Below are 16,979 nucleotides of genomic sequence, written 5' to 3'. Positions count from 1 at the left end.
CAGTCTGCAGCTTCATTGGCTTCACGGAAAACATGTTTGACCTAGAAAGTCCATCCGTCCCTCACCAATACCTAGACGTCTCGGAGCAAAGGGTGGATGTAACCATTACCCTTTGGGGCCCCTCGAATCCAGCTGATGACCGTGGCTGAGTCTCCCTCTAGAATAATGGAACTAGCGCATAAAACACACTAGGCATGATGGAGGCCCGCCCAAGCGGCCCTTAGCTCTGCACCCGGAACTGAAATGTCGAAGAGTTGACTGCCCCCTGCAGCCACGACCCTAGTAGATGGGTCCCGAATAACAAAACTTGCACCACCCCGCGTACCTCCATCCAAGACAGACCCATCGAAGTTGACCTTGAGGAAACCCGAGGGTGGAGGATCCTAGGTGAAAATACCGTACAGAATGTTGCCGAAGCAAAATAGGAACCCCAGATGTTTCGAACTGTTAAGGTCTCTTCGACATGTATGATATGACTGAGCTCTGCCGCCTACACATGGGCACTCTCCACCATAAGTCTCAACGACAAACTGCATTTGCCAAAGGTATGAGCGTTCCTAGCAGTGGGGACTCCGAACATTGATGCATGGCCTGTAAAAATTGGTCCCTCTAGCTCCGAACCTCCCGCAGGATCCTCACTAGTCGCCCAGTCGCCCTAGCCCATGTGCACTAAAACAAAGGCATGATCCACTGTCTCGTCCACACCACAATCTTCACATACCGGAGGAATTTTCAGTCCTCAACTACTAGGCCCTTGTTGGAAGACAGTCCCAGACCACCTTTCAGAGAAATAGGGCTACCCTCGGGTGGAGTCCCAAGTGCCAGATCCAGGTGCAGTCTAGCCCATGCTCATACTGTCGCCGGAGAATGTGGGAGAGGTCACCCACCCTTATGCTGGTCCTAGTAGAGGTGCTCCAAACCCGCACGTCAGGACCTGTACACCCAGGTAACGGGAGGAAATGAACCGTCTCCGCCAGCTACCCCCCAAAAAGCTGAACCAACCTAGTCTCGTCCTATGCAGCCCCCCAGGGACAAGGAGATCACAGACCCGCAGGCCTTCCGCAACCTCGACACCGACCATAGTCGGCCAATGCAGCAAGGGGAGGGCATCTACCCACGAGTCCCCAACCACATCAATACTACGTCCATCGCCAATCAGCCATCTAGTGTGCATCAAAGTAGTACGCAGGTACCTCACAATCTCTCGCCATAGCAAGGAACATCTCCACCCTCGTGCCGATGCCTCAGGGCCCACCTGCCCATAGCGGGCTGCTATGGTCTGGCTCCAGTTCTTGTCATAATAAATATTTTATATAAATTTTTCAGAAAAATAAATACTCAACCAAATATAAGTCATCTGTAATGTGCCACTGGTCAACCAAATATGTAAAAACTATTTTTTCGGTCATCATATATTCAGACATCAGCTTTTAAAAAAAAAAAATATTTCGGTGAAAAAAAAAAAATTCGATAACCAAATGAGTCCTTAGTACCATGGTGGGTCAATGACCCATGTATTGGATATCGAGCTGATAAGAACAAATGCTAACTTCATCTCAGACAAAATGTTGAGAAATGTTGCATTACTTTGCGACAAATTCCTTATAGAAACTATAGAATTCCTCTCAGCCAGTGGCCCTCGTGCGGAAATCTCATGGTGTGCTGGAATAACAAAAGAAGTTTGTTCTACATGACCTCTAACTTGCATGGACCGAGAAAGATGGTTTTGTGAAAGACATGTTACATCAAATTATGCTATTTATGTTTTTTTTCCCTTTGCATCATATAAAATCCCAACTCACACAATTTTGAAGGGTCGTTTGTTCACCTATTAGGAAGCATGTATGCATCGGTTCTTTCCTTGTTCAAGGTATCGTCTCCTTGTTTTGTAAATGTTTTAATAGTCTTCGTCAATCATTTTTCCATGATGCAGTAAACAAGAAGATTATGAATTCTTCCATTTCTTTTACTATGTGAGGCTTTGTTTTTACCTTCAACCTAACATAACTTGCCCATTTCTTTCAAAAGAAGAAGACTTTGGTTGTCTGATATCTTCCACCCTCAAACACTAGCTTATATAGACGAAAAATCTTTTTGAAAACTTACTCATCTAAATTCATCTAATTTCTTCCTTTGTTAAATGTGCCTAGGTCGGCCATCCTTAACCAGATACCATGGTTCATTATCGGCATATATGCTAGGATTGAAACTTTAAGAACACTTATATATACCGCTAAAAAAATTTATCAATATTTTTAATTAATTGCCGATGCCATCTTAAGATGGTACATAAGAAAAACTGCAAAAAGTATTTATGGTTTTTTTTTTGGGCTTATAACAGTACTTAAAAACACTGCTGATAACTCTTTTTATTGTAATTATTCTACCCTTTGGCAGTTCGAGTATTAGCAAATATTCCAAGAACTTTACTGATGGAAGGATGAGAGCGATCAATATCCCTCAACTATAGAGCACAACTCTGGGAGTCAAAATATGAAGATTATAATACGGACTTACAGCTTATTTTGCATTAATGCTCCTAATTTAAGCATTCATTTCTTAAACTACTGAAATCTAATGTTTCCCAACAGCTTGGACTCTCTTCGAGCACCTGAAAAAAAAAAGGCTGAGGAGATGTTGGGAAAGGCTGGCGTCTGTCTTGATTCTCAGGTGACAAGTTGCAAGCTTTGCGAAATTTCTTTTGCAGGTCTATACTCTATCCATAAGAATTACGATTTCCTAATATTTATTAGATCGTACAAATCCTCTGGGTTTTACTAGGCAAATTCCCAGTTTAATGACCAGAAGCTTGTTTCAACGCAATCCTTGTGTATCTGGTGGCAGGTGATCAGTACCTATACTTCAACGTCTCTCAGCCCTGCTTTCTGGGCAAGAAGTCTACCAGGCTGTTGAAGCAGGCATTTGATGGTTATTTCAATTCCACAGTGCTGGTGGTAGGCAAAGGAAGGCGATTAACATTGTTGTGTGAACCAGCTGATACAGCTTCAACTCCTGTAAGACATGATTTGTCGAAGCCAAGTGTTGCTTGAACACCTGTTGGACTAGATAGAAATGTTTAGAGGATTTAGGAGATGGCACAAGTAAGGACTGATGCTCTTGCATCCACAGAATCTCTCTTCAGATCACAAATCACGAAGGAAGCATACTGCTGACCTCTAGCATAGGAATGTCCATGAAATTCGCAGCCTATAGGATAGGAACTGAAGCTTGATGACATAGATCATAACTAGCTGCCAATAAACACGCCACTGCAGATAATATATTTACCAAAAATAGGATATCCTAAAAAATATCCAGGTCCACTGGAACTCCTTTGTTCAGATTCATAAACCCTTCCTTTCTCCAGACTTGGGACCGGCCACAGTGGTGCAAAAAATATCAATATCAAGAGAATTAACAATTAAGTATTAAAAATTATGTAACTAAACAGATCCATTAGGTACCAAATACAATAAAGTAGAGTATGATAGTCAGATTGGGTTGCAGAGCCCAAACTCTGAAATTAACTACTGCCTTATATGAAATATCTAGCTGCTACCACCTTTGATGTCGTAACTGCATCTAAAGCTCTAGAAATGATGGCATTGTCGCATCAATGGTGACCATACATTCGAGCAGAATCATACTGACTTCCATATCCAGGCTGTGGAGACACACTCTTCGCATAACCAATCGGCGCCGTCCCTGGATGACTTCCAAAGCCTGACCGAGCAGGAACGGACTGCTAATAGTAGCCTGATGGGTTTGATGGCGGCTGAGCATACCCTGGCTGACTGCTTGCTGGCGGTGGCGCACCATATCCTGAACTCGGGGCAGTATAGCCATAACCTGCATCAGCTGACCCACCATGATACCCATAATTCACATTGCTGGAGGCTGGTTCAACATAGCCTTGTTGGGATGATGGGTACTGCCCATAACCACCAGGCTGTGAGCCTGGTTGGGCGTAAGCAGGCACCGGTTGTCCACCTTGACCGTAGCCAGAAGCAGCTGGACCACCATGCTGGGAATAAGCAGCCAATGGTGGTTGTGGATACCCATCCACAGCACCTGACGTAGGGTAAGTCTGATTATAAGCAGGCGCTGGCTGCTGCGAAGGTGCACTTGAACTATATGGATACGATTGTTGAGCGGGCGCACTTGATCCATAGGATGAAGGTGCAGGACCCTGATACATAGGATCTCCTGGCTGACTTGCTCTAGGCGGCCCATAAGATGGAGGCATTTCTTGAGGTGGCGCACCATAAGATGTCTTGCTGTAAGCCTGTTGTTGACCGTAGCCTGGCTGTGGTGCTGCTTGTTGTCCATAGACACCTGGCTGCGAGCCCATGGGCTGTTGCCCATAAAACTGCTGGCTAGTTGCTTGGTTATCATACTTCGGCTCATTATAGCCATGCCCGTAGTTCTGCTGTGCGGGGGAAGGCTGTGCATAAGGAGTTGGTTGACCATAAACTGGAGCTTGAGACTGCCCATAGCTATAGTTCACAGGAGCAGGGGTTGATGCTAGAGAGGGGTTAGCCCCTGGGTTAGATGGTTGGCTGTCAGCTGCCTGGCCACCTTGACCATAGTAGTCGTAGCCACCACTTGGGTGTGTGCTCTGAACAGGAGCTACTGGCCTCTGATCCCAGCCGGCACTATAGCCACCTCTTGGAAGGGGCTGCTGTGAATAGCTGCCATATGATTGAGGATATTGTGTTGTCTGAAGTGGTGGATACATACCTCTTTGCTGGTAATCATTACCCGTGGTTGGTCGTGTTGGCACTGTTGCTGCGGGTCCCCACTGGGCTGCTGCTGTAGGCCCGCGGGGTCGAAAACCTTGCTGACCATATCCACCGGAGAGTGGCGAGGGCCTTGTAGGAGCCTGCACAAATCAAGTTTCAGATGGTCAGAACAGTGCAGTCTATGATTTTCAGCTAGTGATTCATAAGCATCAGGAAGTATACTCAGGGGGCTGATTTTGATGGACACCAAACAAACATTGTGAAAAGAATATCTATGATCCAGCACCAAAACCACACATTAATATTACAAATATTCAGGGATATGAAGCAATATATATATATATATATATATAACAAAAATTGATATACAAATCAAAATTTGGAACAAGTAACAGATAAATTGGTATACTAGTCAAAATTATATATGCGTGCAAACAGAGATATACAAGCAAGCTAACAACTATTACTAAAGGATACCATAATTATGTGAAAGAATTATATTTTGAGTGGCCATGCTTACCAGACATAACTTGTCAGAAGCCCATTCTTGTGATTCACAATCACCTTAACTATCAGTGTTATTATCAAAGAATCAGATGACAGCAGTAGAAAACCATCAATCAAGCATAACAAAGATGAATTAGTGCTAAATCCAGCTTTCTGGAGTCAGAACCTAAAGCAAAATAACAATTACAGCTTCAACATGATTTTACATGACCATTGCAATTGTTGCACACACTTGAAGATTTCCATCAAGTGCAAATGTGAATTAGGTTCCACAGATATCTCTTGTACTTATGGTAAAAGAAAGATCTCATAATCTCAGTGGTAACTTCACTAAAATTGCAGGTCAATGCTTTTGATGCTTGATACAAAATCTACAAAAATAGCATGCAAATGCCAAACAATATTGAATGGAACACAATTTTACAGAAGCAATTATTAAGTAATAATCTGCAATATTGTCGAAAGGGATAGAAGTTCAATCAAGATTTTTAACAGCAGATTTTGGGCCCTCATGGAGCATGCTCAAACATCAATAACAAGTCAAATGAATCAACTAGAGAATAATAAGCCATTTCAAATCGCCTAGCAAGAGTGTAGCATCTCAATCAGGAAACTCAAATGGCAGAGTACAGAGGTGAATGGCAAAGTTCTTAAGATATGCAAAGGTGAAAGATACATTCCGAACATCATTATAGTTACCAGGATATTTAAAGACAACTTAGCAAGGATGAAGACATTGTATATAGTACAGCCAAGGAATGTGACATCATACAAAAGATTATGAACTCGGGTAGGGGTGCAACCAAGCGGAGCTGAGCCAAGTATCAGGCTGCTCAGGCTCGGCTCAGTCTACAAGGAAGCCGAACCGAGTATCAGGCCCAGGCTTAACATTTCATGCTCAAGCTCGGCTCTAACGAGCTGAGGGAGCTTCCTTTTAGTTCTGCAGCTCATCCTTGATCGGGCTCAGCTTGTTTAAAAGCCGAGCAGCATGCACTCGCTCGTTTTCTGACTGAACCGAGCTTGAACCAAGCCATAGTCAAGCTGATCCCAAGCTGCTCATGAGCAGCTCGGAACATTTGCAGCCCTAAGTTTAGGCACAAGTTGTAGAATGAAAGTGAACAAGGCTTAAAACCTTTCCTTTGAAAATTCAGAGAGGTAACATCGAAAGGATGGGCCTATGGCCTCCGAACAAAAAGTTTGAGCTGATATCCTGCTAAAGTCCGGTAATTGCCGACTTTGAAAACCTTTGATGCTGGGTTTTCATGAACATTATAAAACTCGTGTTGTTTTAAAGGCATTCTGGAGTTATTGTACAATGAACATTTTCTATACTTTATAACTATAGTTAATGATAACTCATTAAAAAGCTTAGCGATCTTTCCAAAGTCATCTTTTTGGGTTATATCATACTCTCAATCCAAGTTGGGTATTGACAGACAGCAGATGTAAAAGAACAGAATCCCTGGTGAATAAGGTTGCTGGATTCTGGGGAACCTATATATTAACATCTAGCAAAAGGTTCAGCGAAATCAAGGAGATGGATACTAGTAGCTAGCTATTATAGTCCCCTCCCCCTGCCTTCAAAAAAAAAAATCAAGCTTATTATAGTTTGGAATGAAGTCGAAAGAAGACTTTCCCAAGGGGGGAAAAAAACTCGAAATAATCCTGAAAGATCAGCATTACAGCTTGCAAATGTGTCAGTAGTCCTCAATGACCTGCAAGCAAATAGATAATTTAGGAAGTCATGCAGATATTGGTTTTTATCAGGGATAAAGGAGCTCTTGGTCACAGTCATGCCAATTGATTGAGTTGATGCATATTTAAACGACATTCAATTTCTTAAATTAAAAAAAAGGTAATCTGATATGAAAAAAAGATGCAAACATTATGTTCTTCAACAATCTTTCTATAATAATGCAACATGACTTGCACAATACCGCATGAATCAAAAATCATATTTCATGGGACTCTAGGATGGGAAAAGATATAACATGTAACCAAGAGGAACCTATGCTGGTCTGTTAATGCATGAGACTTCCTTGAGCAGAAATCACTGCAAAAATAAAGTATGATTATGTAAAATGAACATGAAGGTGAAACAGGGTAGCAGTCGAACATACAACAACATAATGAATACATTTGAAAATTTGGAAGTTGTACTGGAGCACAATAAGAAGCATTGTATCAAATCACAGATAATCTCCACGGTAGTAGTGTAAATTTAAGGGCATAGGCATGATATGCTTAAAAATTATGAATACATAGATACCATGCAAGCATTAAATTATCAAGACTTCATCTAGAATGGCGCATTATCTGAACACGGTACAATCATGGAACATTCCGGCCGCTACAAAACACCAAGGCCATCACGATAGGCTTACAAATTTATGAATTTGATTCTTAAGTCTTAAGCAGTCTTACCAACTATAAAAATTCTTCAATTGGCAAGGGTTATAGCCTCATATCCCACTTCTGTAGATGAGAGTGAAGAATGGAAGTTTATTGCTACACCAAGAAACCAATGTTGACCTCATGTGAAAGGTATAGCCATATCTGCATTATGAAAGCCAACCATATACAAATTGGCACCTTCAGAATAAATAAACCATCGCAACTGGCATCAAGTGAGTTTCACGTGGATCATGCATGAATAGGCCAAGTGTTGCTATATGTTATCCACACAAAAAGCTCTCATTCTCCAAAGAAGGAATATCTGCATAGCTTTCGTCCTTCATGCAGTTGATGAAAAAAGGGTGTTCATTGTAAACATGCAGATATCTCATTAGATGTTTTCATGCATAGCATCTTGCCATTTTCCTAAACATAAGGTACCCATGTGACACTGGAATGCAAAGATCCACATTGTAATGACAACTAATATGCATATACAGAACTTTGTCATACAAGTCCAGGAATATCTAAGAGAAAAAACTGGGATGGTGACTTTTAAAAAGAAAATATCTAAATACATTCCTCGTAATCAGGGTTGTAAAAGACCTACAAAACCTAAACCTGTGAAAGTGATAGCCAGTACTACAAGCCAGCACTACACATCATTGTAACTTTGCTCAAAGAAGGTTCATACATGAAAATTTTAGCAAAAAGGACGCTCATTTACACAATTATGCAACATGCTTTTTCTTTTGCAAACTTTCATGTTAACCTATTGCAGTCACAACCTATATAAAAAGCTGTTGCTTTTGAGATTGTTGTCAGCATACCTAATTTTTAGAGACCATCAGAGCATCTGCAGTACTAGTTCTTGACACAAGTTAAACCTCCTAAAATTATCATGATAAGCCGCAGTTTGTGCAGTAAAATGGTAAAAAAAATATTATACTTTCAAAATAACCAAGATTAGCTACATAGAACTAAATCAACCAAATTTGACACCTTCACAAAAGCATCTATTTTCCACACACCATCATCCCAAGTGCCATGGACCATAATTGCAATGACCAGAAGATGACAAGTACAATTCTTCAAAAGCAAAAAAAAATCGTATGCTGTGATACAAGTGATCATGCTACACAAATCCTATGATGATCTTTTTTATGAGAAACATTAAATTATAATTTCCAAAAATACAAGAGAATTGCTGGACTATCCTATTCATCTTTGCTACATGCGAACTGAGAAAACCTATACAAGATAGAACAACTGAATCACTAACTATATTTTAGAACATCATTACACAGTTATTTCTTTGGACACAGTCTTATTAAACAATTTTCGCTTTCAAGATGCATCAAACATACAATAGATTCCAGCAACACTCCTCCATATTCAAAACAAAGCAATGCTCCAAGCACCCACAGATGAGCCAAAAAAGAGTACCTCACGTATCCAGAAATTCTAGGCTGCTAATAACAAAATCATGTAAGACACCTACCTTTATGAGGGTGTCACATCCAAGTGGCCATCTAAAGCTTTATTCTTCGGAATTTGGAATCATTAACTCATGGTTTTTCAAAATATAATTTTTTTAAAAAAAACTAGTGAGAGAAACATCTAGTGGTGTGCAAACCACAACTTCTATGTCAAAACATAAATTGATGATTGAAGCCTTGCCCAACGATGAACAACGGCTAATTCCCAAGCACGAGTCTCAAAAGCAGTTGACATCATCCTGACTGGAGAAGGCAAACAACCTATTATATTATTCCTTATTTAGGTTTATTCTGGACGGACAATATTTCTTTTTTTCCTTCATCCTTTGCATTGAAATAACAGATTCAAATAAAAAATATATGATTCAACCTCAGACCCTTTTGAATGTAGCGGATAACAGCGGAGCTCTCAATCTTCCTCTAGCAAGAGGCCCTCATCCAGGATTATCTAGTTTTGAAAACCGATCTGACATCCTTTCTTAGGCAGGAATCTAGAAAAATGATAAATGAAATAAGTATTTTTTTGCTTAGGCTTCTGACTCTTCTCTCAGATTTGTTGGTAAGATGATTGAAATTATGAACATCAGTAGATTACAAAAATCTGATGAAACGCTCCTTTTCATTCTCTAGAGGAGGATTGAGCATTTACAACCAAAACCCTATTTGGAAGCTCATCTTCTCTGGGAGTTTCAAGTATCAATTTTTCACTTCAAGATTCACACATGCAGTAATATCCCAATAAGAATAATGAAATTGGAGGAATTTGTCAATTTTTTGGAGCAGATGAGACAACTCTACACCTTGCAATATGGTTACTTGTCTTTGGAGAGAATTTTTCCTAAGCCTTCAAAAAAATAGGATCTCTCTACAGAGGTTAAAACTTATGTGGAAATTGTCAAAAGGATTGTGATGGATGTTTACATACACAATTGTGACTGGAGGTTCAAGAGAAGATTAGAAGGAAACAAGTTAGAATAGTGGTGTATTAGATGAGGGATTGCCATTTGCACAAAACATTTGACCCTATGAGTGAAGGAGTAGTGGATGGATTGTATACAGAACACAGGCATCCACTTATCAACGAGGGAGATTGAGACCAAGGTTAAATTAGTGGTAAAAAGGCTGGGACGCAGTTTATATATGGGCCATCCTTTCACCTCAGCAGCAGTTGAGACATCATCTTGTTTTGAACCCATTTACCTTCTGTTTCAAAAATTTATTGTGACCCTTAACTATCAAAAGATGGAAAAGAGCAATCATACCACAACCACATGCATTTGCTCAAGTGTTGTGCAACTAGCACACTTATCTAAAGACTAATGTATCCCATTACTTGCAAATCATCTTCGGTCAGGCTCTGCAACTTGGGTTGAATTTCTTCTGTTGGTCTCTTTTTACCCTCAACTCCTAATACTAACATCAGCAACATCTCAATCAAACTTTCCAAGATGACACTCTGAGGGTATTAGACGAAAAATACATTGTCAAACAAGAAACAGTGATGAACAAAATTTGCTTCAGAAAAAAAATCTCTAAAACTGATCCAAAAAAAAATCTAAGCTACACTACTAAGGATTAAGCCAACATTGAATCCTACAAAGCCTTCCAAAAATATGCAGTTAAGAAAATAGATGCAAAACATCAATAATGTGGCAAGTATATCAAATATATAACAAGTGAACAACAGCACCTAAACTAAGTTTGGTAAATCATATTACCCTGCCCCTGCTATATAATTTTAGCCCATAAACCAGAGGTAGATGTATCCCACATAAGACAGATGAAAACAAATAATCTTCATATTTATTTTATTAAGTGCATAATATTGACAGCTTGAGCTTCATGAATAGACCTGATTCATGACTTCCTTGATCATTTCTTTGGCAGATTCAATTTGTTTTTTGTTTCCAGTTATTCGGACAGTCCTTTCCTTCGATGAATCGCCTTCAGGTAGATGTTGTGGGATCAACTACGCAAAAAAGAAAGAAGTTCAACAATTGAGTTCATAACAAAATAGCAAATTGACATGATTCTTAATAGAAAAGAGAACAAGTGTTTGATGAGTGGTAACCATGCTACCTGAATGCGAGCACCAGATCTGGTCTGTAGATTCTTAATTGTCTCGCCACCCTTGCCTATGACCAACCCCACCTAGAGAATGCAGAAATATAAACTGGTGGAGAAAGCAAAAGTAAAAAATATAACAATAATCAGGCATAGAATAGTTACCTTTTCATTTGGAACTTTTATTTCAGTTTGTTCTCCACCAGATTGTACAGTACTAAAACCCCTAGCTACAAGTGATGGGGAGCCCCCAGCATCAGCCTAAAAGAGAGGGAGAAATATAATAAGAAATACTTCATATTCCACTTCCATACACCCAAAGAAGTGGACAAATATGGTCAAAGATTAGAAACACCATAACAGAATATGATGTCAAATTAAATGAACCTCAGCTATGACATCCTTTATCAGATGTTTTGCCTTGTTGATATTTTCAACAGTTCCTATCAATTCCACAGGCCGAGTAGTGGAGTGCGGATCCGCTTCAGCATCTCTTGTGATTTGAATTTTAGCCCCTGAATTAATTTGCAAGTACTTGATTGTATCCCCAGCTTTACCAATAAGAACACCGACCTGTACAAAATGCCTCCAACAATCAACTTGTGGAAAGGTTCTTGTTTGAATTTGATAGAGAAAAGATAGGCACAATGCATGAAGTAGCAGGAGCTGAAAAAGTCTCAGCTAAATAATATGTAAATACATTAAATTTGTCCCTCGGAATTCAAGAAAAGAACAAGAACAGCCACTTTCTAAGAAAAAGAGTGTGCACATATTACATATATACCTAAGGATAAAAATAGACCAGATAATATCTATCCAGATCCATTTCTATATCCAAATTTATCCAGATATGGATAAAAATTTCAGCATCTGACTAATATCCACATCCATATCCGCATCGGTCAAAAAAATGAGGATAGAGATACGGATAGACAACTATCTGATCCATATCAGACTACCCGGTATTATTTGCAAACCTATTTAGTCTTGTTTAGCTCTCATGAAACTTAAAAGTGACAAAATATTAATTTACCTTTTAACAGTGATATCTTTGATTTGTTGATTCATAAAGCCTAACTATCCTTTTATATTCGCATTTATATCCATACTATCGATATATGATTTGTATTCATGTCGTTTAAAACAAATATGGATATGAATCTTAACATCCAAGTGATATCCACATTTCTACACATGCCTGTTTCTTCTACTCCAATCCAACGGGAAATCCATCTGCAAGTGCTAATCCAATTACACTACAGCTTGGTGTCTCTAGGAATGCATATTACTTGCACATCCCAAATTTCTTCAATAGTTGACTTCATAATATGTGACTACTTCATGACTTCAGATTTTTTTTTTTTTAACTTCTAATTATGTAGCTGTACATAATCAATGCAGAAAAATAAGGAACAAAATGTATACAAACAAATTCTAAGATAAGTGAGTAATAGTTGCAAGGAACAAAAAGAAGAGGAATATTTTAATTGCTTTGTAGCATTACTAATATAAATGCTCTATGCAACAAGAAAAAGCAACTAGATTGGCCCATCTTCCAATATAGAACAACAAAATACTACTGGAAAATAATTCCTTCCACAAAACCATGCCTGAAGCAGCACAAGATTATATCTTTCTGGTAATTAACATAATTATCTCATAACTATCTAAAAAACAAATCCTAGAACAAATGGTATATTTGACCAGATCCTCTACAATTTAGTGCCACATTCTCATATTTATCAGGTTTGAAAGATAGTGTTTTGATGTCTTTTTTGTTATTTAAGATAATTTTTATTTCCATTCGAGCACAACTTTACCATTATACAAGCAAGATCTCAAGATACCAGTAGAAAAATAGAGAGAACCATATTTTCTTTGAGTGATTAACAACTAGGAACAAACTATTACAAAAGGTACATAGCTTTGTCAATTTAGTATATTGCTTAGCAGATGCATACGATGGTAAAGGAAAAGTTCGAGGAATTCAAAACATTGCTTTGCTTCCTAAAATTTCACTATGATTATATTGATATCTACATGCCAAAATGGAAAAAGTTGACACATTCTGTCGATCTGTTATCGTTAATGCTCGGTCCAGCACACAGCCAAAATTTACTTACAGAAGCAATCGATGTGACCGGCTTCTAAATCATGGCAAACCATGGCTTTTATTTTATGGAATTTTTGAGAAATACTACTTAATAGTGGTGTATTCCCCCCTTCCCTTGGTATTCAGGTTGTAAAATCCTGATAGGATAGGTTGTAAAATTAGACGATAAGGATTTCAAAGAAATGACTTCCATCTGATCAGCTGTAGGCATCTTTACTACGCTACATGAATCACATCATTCAGAGTTTTTTTTGTGGGGCCTAAGTCAAGTGGTAACTGAGGCTGCAGATTAAGGAGGATGTTAATGTGGTAGATGAAGCATGCAGAAAAGTTTTTGTCTGCACATGCATGTAGATATTAAGGTCCTCTTTTCTACTGTGGTGAAAAGAAAACATAATTTTCAGTTTTCACCACTAATTTAGTATAACTTTCAAGCATCACAGAAGAAGTTTTCATATAAATACTTCCTTGCATGTAGTGCTTGCTAATAAAAAGGCTCGCAAAACAACCAACCTTTTAATGAAAGCAATCTGATACACAAGTGATGGTTACCATGACATGCAATTATTGAGGAATATTATGGCTATAAGAGAATCACATAAAAAAAATCACCTTGCTGTTTGGAACTTCAATCCTATCAGAAGAAGTTACCAGCTCAACAGAAGGCTGCTGTTCTGCTGAGGGAAGACTACCTTGCTGAGAAACCTCAGGAGTAGACTTCTGAAGATTCTCTACAGGAACCTGCTGAACATTTTGAGCATAAGCAAGCTGACCATTCATTGGTTCAGCCTCTGGCTTCTGCACTTCATGACCTCCATCAGCAGCAGCTGTCAGTAGAAACAAGAGAATAACTGTTACATTTCATATTCAATAGTAAAACTAAATGATGCTTCACCGTCGCAGTGGTCTGAGTAAAATTTGCTCAAAACTAATGATCTTCCCACTCATTAGAGTTATGTATTTTTAAAAAAGGTGCAAAAAGAAACAAAGCAGCATTTAAAACCCACAAACTGTGCAAGGTACCAACCAGCTGAGATCTAAATTTACATGCATGTCAATGGAAACCATCCACATGCTACGTTTAGCACCCCCTTGATAGGAGGCCTCACTAGGAATGTAGGTACTGGCTTGTGTTGCAATGGGTATGTGGGCAATTGGCACATACGTCCGCATGTGTGGACAGCTATAGCATGACTTTTTTATGGACTTGCTCTAAACAAACTGAAACATCATATTTATGAAGATCGATCCTCAAGATATGTAGGGAGCTGGGTGTGTGGTACAACCAGCATGTTAGCTCATCTACATGTGTGGGCAGCTGTGGCATGCCTCTTCTATGGAATTGCTTCAAACAAACTGAAACCTCATTTTGATGAAGATAGCAACTCGGTGTCTGGTACACCCAGCATGTCAGCTCCTCTACACATGTTGGCAGCTTTGCACTTCCCCCTTTATGGATGTGCTCCAAACAAACTGAAACCTCATTTTGATGACCATCAATCCTCAAATTATCGATTTGCTTAAAATAGAAATGTTTCCCAGACGAAGTTTAATGCCTAGTACAAACATTATTCCTACGGTCTGTAGCATGCATGTTTCATTAGTAATAACATCTTCTACCCAAAAATGCAGTCGATTTTGGGATGTTTTCCAATAAAACAGTACAGGATCCTAAGTCTCAAGCTAACAAAAGAAAGCAGGCAAGGAACGCCATTTACAAATAAAGCAACCAGCTAAATGAAGAAGAGGAAAGAAATTAAAGGAGACAAATACCCAATCCATTAGTTCCTTCATCCGGGCGCAGTTGCTCGGCATCAATCTCCTCTGGCTTTGGTTCAGTGTCCAGCATGTCATTCGATTTCACCTTTTCAAACACTGCAGCTGGAATCTCACTGGTTAGCATTCCTATGAGGTCGAACACAGATCGCAAGGCTTCTAAAACCAAATCAAATGTCGGAAAAACCCTTAAAAAGAGATAAAATCTACAGCCCTAATCAACAACTTATATTCTAGCGTGATAAGACCCTAAGCTCCAAGAAAGATAGAGAAATCAAGAAAACGTCAACGAGAACGAACTAAACCCAATCACCGAGCGTAATAAACGAAATCGTTATGAGCAAGACCTGAGCCGTCGATCTCTTCCTCCGGGCGGACAGGCTCGGCCTCGCTGGCGACGGCAGAGATCTCCTTCGCCTCCGGCCCCGACTCATCGGCGGCCAGCGCCGGAGCGTCGGTGGCGACCTCCTGCTTCTTGAGTGGGGCCTCTTCGTCCTCGCAGGGCTCGAGATCGCCCAGCTTCCTCTTGTGATCCGGAGCGGAGGGCGCGATCTCTCTGGGCTCGGACGATTCCACCGCAGCCGCGGCCTCCCCGTGGAGAGCCTCCTCTCCCTTCACCGCTTCTTCTTCCGCTGGAACCGGCGACGCCGCTGCCTCGGAATCCGCCATCTGGGGAAGCTTCAAGATCTCAATCAAGGGCAAGAGGGGGAAGCTCCTGGGTCGGAGAGTGGGCGGATTGGGAGAGAAGCGGTGGAGTGGATATATAGGGTTTTAGGGGCCTTTGGATCGAGAGAGGTGGCGAAGCGTTGCTTTTATAGTAGGGCTGGGCATCGTTTGATGGGCCTCCACCATATGGGCCATACAAGAAAACTAAATAGCCTTAGGTTTAACATTAGTCCCATGGTGTTTTTTTTTTTTTTTTTTTTACTGAAACGAATGTAATAATAATAAAAGATTTAGGTTTACAATAAAAAAAGTCAAAAAATAACATTAGTCCCATTTGTAATGTGAGAGTAATGATCGATTGATTACTTGCATTCTGCACGTGCAATATTAAAAAATTTTAACAAAAAATATTTTATATTATAAACAATATATATTAACTAAATTTTTTTTAATCCATGAATCTAAGTTTAGTTCTAATCAAAAGAATTTCAGATAAGAAAAATTTGTAATGAAAAAAGATAAATTACAAAACTTTTATTTTTGTAGAATTCTATTTTTTTTTCCAGTGGAATTAGGGAAGGAGAATCCAATTAGTTTGTATTCATGAAATGGCATATTCCATTTTTTAATCCATGATTTTTTTATTATAGAAGCTTAGTTCTAATCAACAGAGTCTTAGATAAGTGAAATTTCTAGCTTAAAAAAGGTAAATTAGAAAACTTTTATTTTTATAGAATTCTAGAAAAAATATATCTTTTTTTCGCGATGGGTTCAGAAAAAAGAATCCAGATAGATTGAAATTCATTATATGATAGTTCAATTTTCTATAATTTTTTTAAAAAAATCAAGATTTTTGAAGAGAGCAGTGTTTTTTCTCCTTTCCATTTAATAGATTTAGAGATCATTGTTGTCGTAATCCCAAGCATGTCTCATGCAACCAAGAGGATATCTATTTAAAAATATTCTTGCATGTACGGCTGTGTACATCTAATTCTTTGTTCTTTTTTTAATAGTTATGATATATTTTCAAGACTATTTTAAAGAATTTTTTTGAGCTCTCAAAGTTCAGATTTGTTAAGAGATAAGGGATTAAGTCGATCAAGACGCCTGAAAAGGGCATCAAATGGATAAAAGTTTGGGCCTTCACGCTGTCTTTTGTCTTCATCAGCCTGTTTACTATGTTGGCCCAAAAGATCCAATCCAGCCCATTTTCATCCT

At 39.2% G+C, this 16,979-nt stretch overlaps 1 protein-coding gene across 1 annotated transcript; it reads right to left on the bottom strand.

The window, feature by feature from the left end:
- Window positions 1-3,397: 3,397 nt before the first annotated feature.
- LOC103711083 (far upstream element-binding protein 1-like) lies at window positions 3,398-15,892 on the bottom strand. Its single transcript, XM_008797079.4, has 8 exons — window positions 15,443-15,892; window positions 15,093-15,200; window positions 13,932-14,146; window positions 11,594-11,779; window positions 11,372-11,467; window positions 11,222-11,293; window positions 10,995-11,111; window positions 3,398-4,882 (listed from the first exon to the last, which is right to left on the bottom strand). The coding sequence occupies exons 1-8, from the start codon at window positions 15,762-15,764 to the stop codon at window positions 3,746-3,748; spliced, it is 2,253 nt and encodes a 750-aa protein (XP_008795301.2). The 5' UTR covers window positions 15,765-15,892; the 3' UTR covers window positions 3,398-3,745.
- Window positions 15,893-16,979: the final 1,087 nt, after the last annotated feature.

Source organism: Phoenix dactylifera, chromosome 10 (assembly GCF_009389715.1).
Source record: "Phoenix dactylifera cultivar Barhee BC4 chromosome 10, palm_55x_up_171113_PBpolish2nd_filt_p, whole genome shotgun sequence".
NCBI lineage: Eukaryota > Viridiplantae > Streptophyta > Magnoliopsida > Arecales > Arecaceae > Phoenix > Phoenix dactylifera.
The sequence above is the reverse complement of the archived record's forward strand: the minus strand, read 5'-3'. Positions and strand labels throughout refer to the sequence as shown.

What these genes read in the sequence shown, in the direction of transcription:
- LOC103711083 (XM_008797079.4), bottom strand. Translation starts at nt 15,764, where the DNA reads ATGGCGGATTCCGAGGCAGCGGCGTCGCCGGTTCCAGCGGAAGAAGAA. An exon ending in GGAAGAGATCGACGGCTCAG is followed by an intron (nt 15,201 to 15,442) that starts GTCTTGCTCATA and finishes GTGAGATTCCAG; the next exon opens with CTGCAGTGTTTGAAAAGGTG. An exon ending in TAAAAGTTCCAAATGAAAAG is followed by an intron (nt 11,294 to 11,371) that starts GTAACTATTCTA and finishes TGCATTCTCTAG; the next exon opens with GTGGGGTTGGTCATAGGCAA.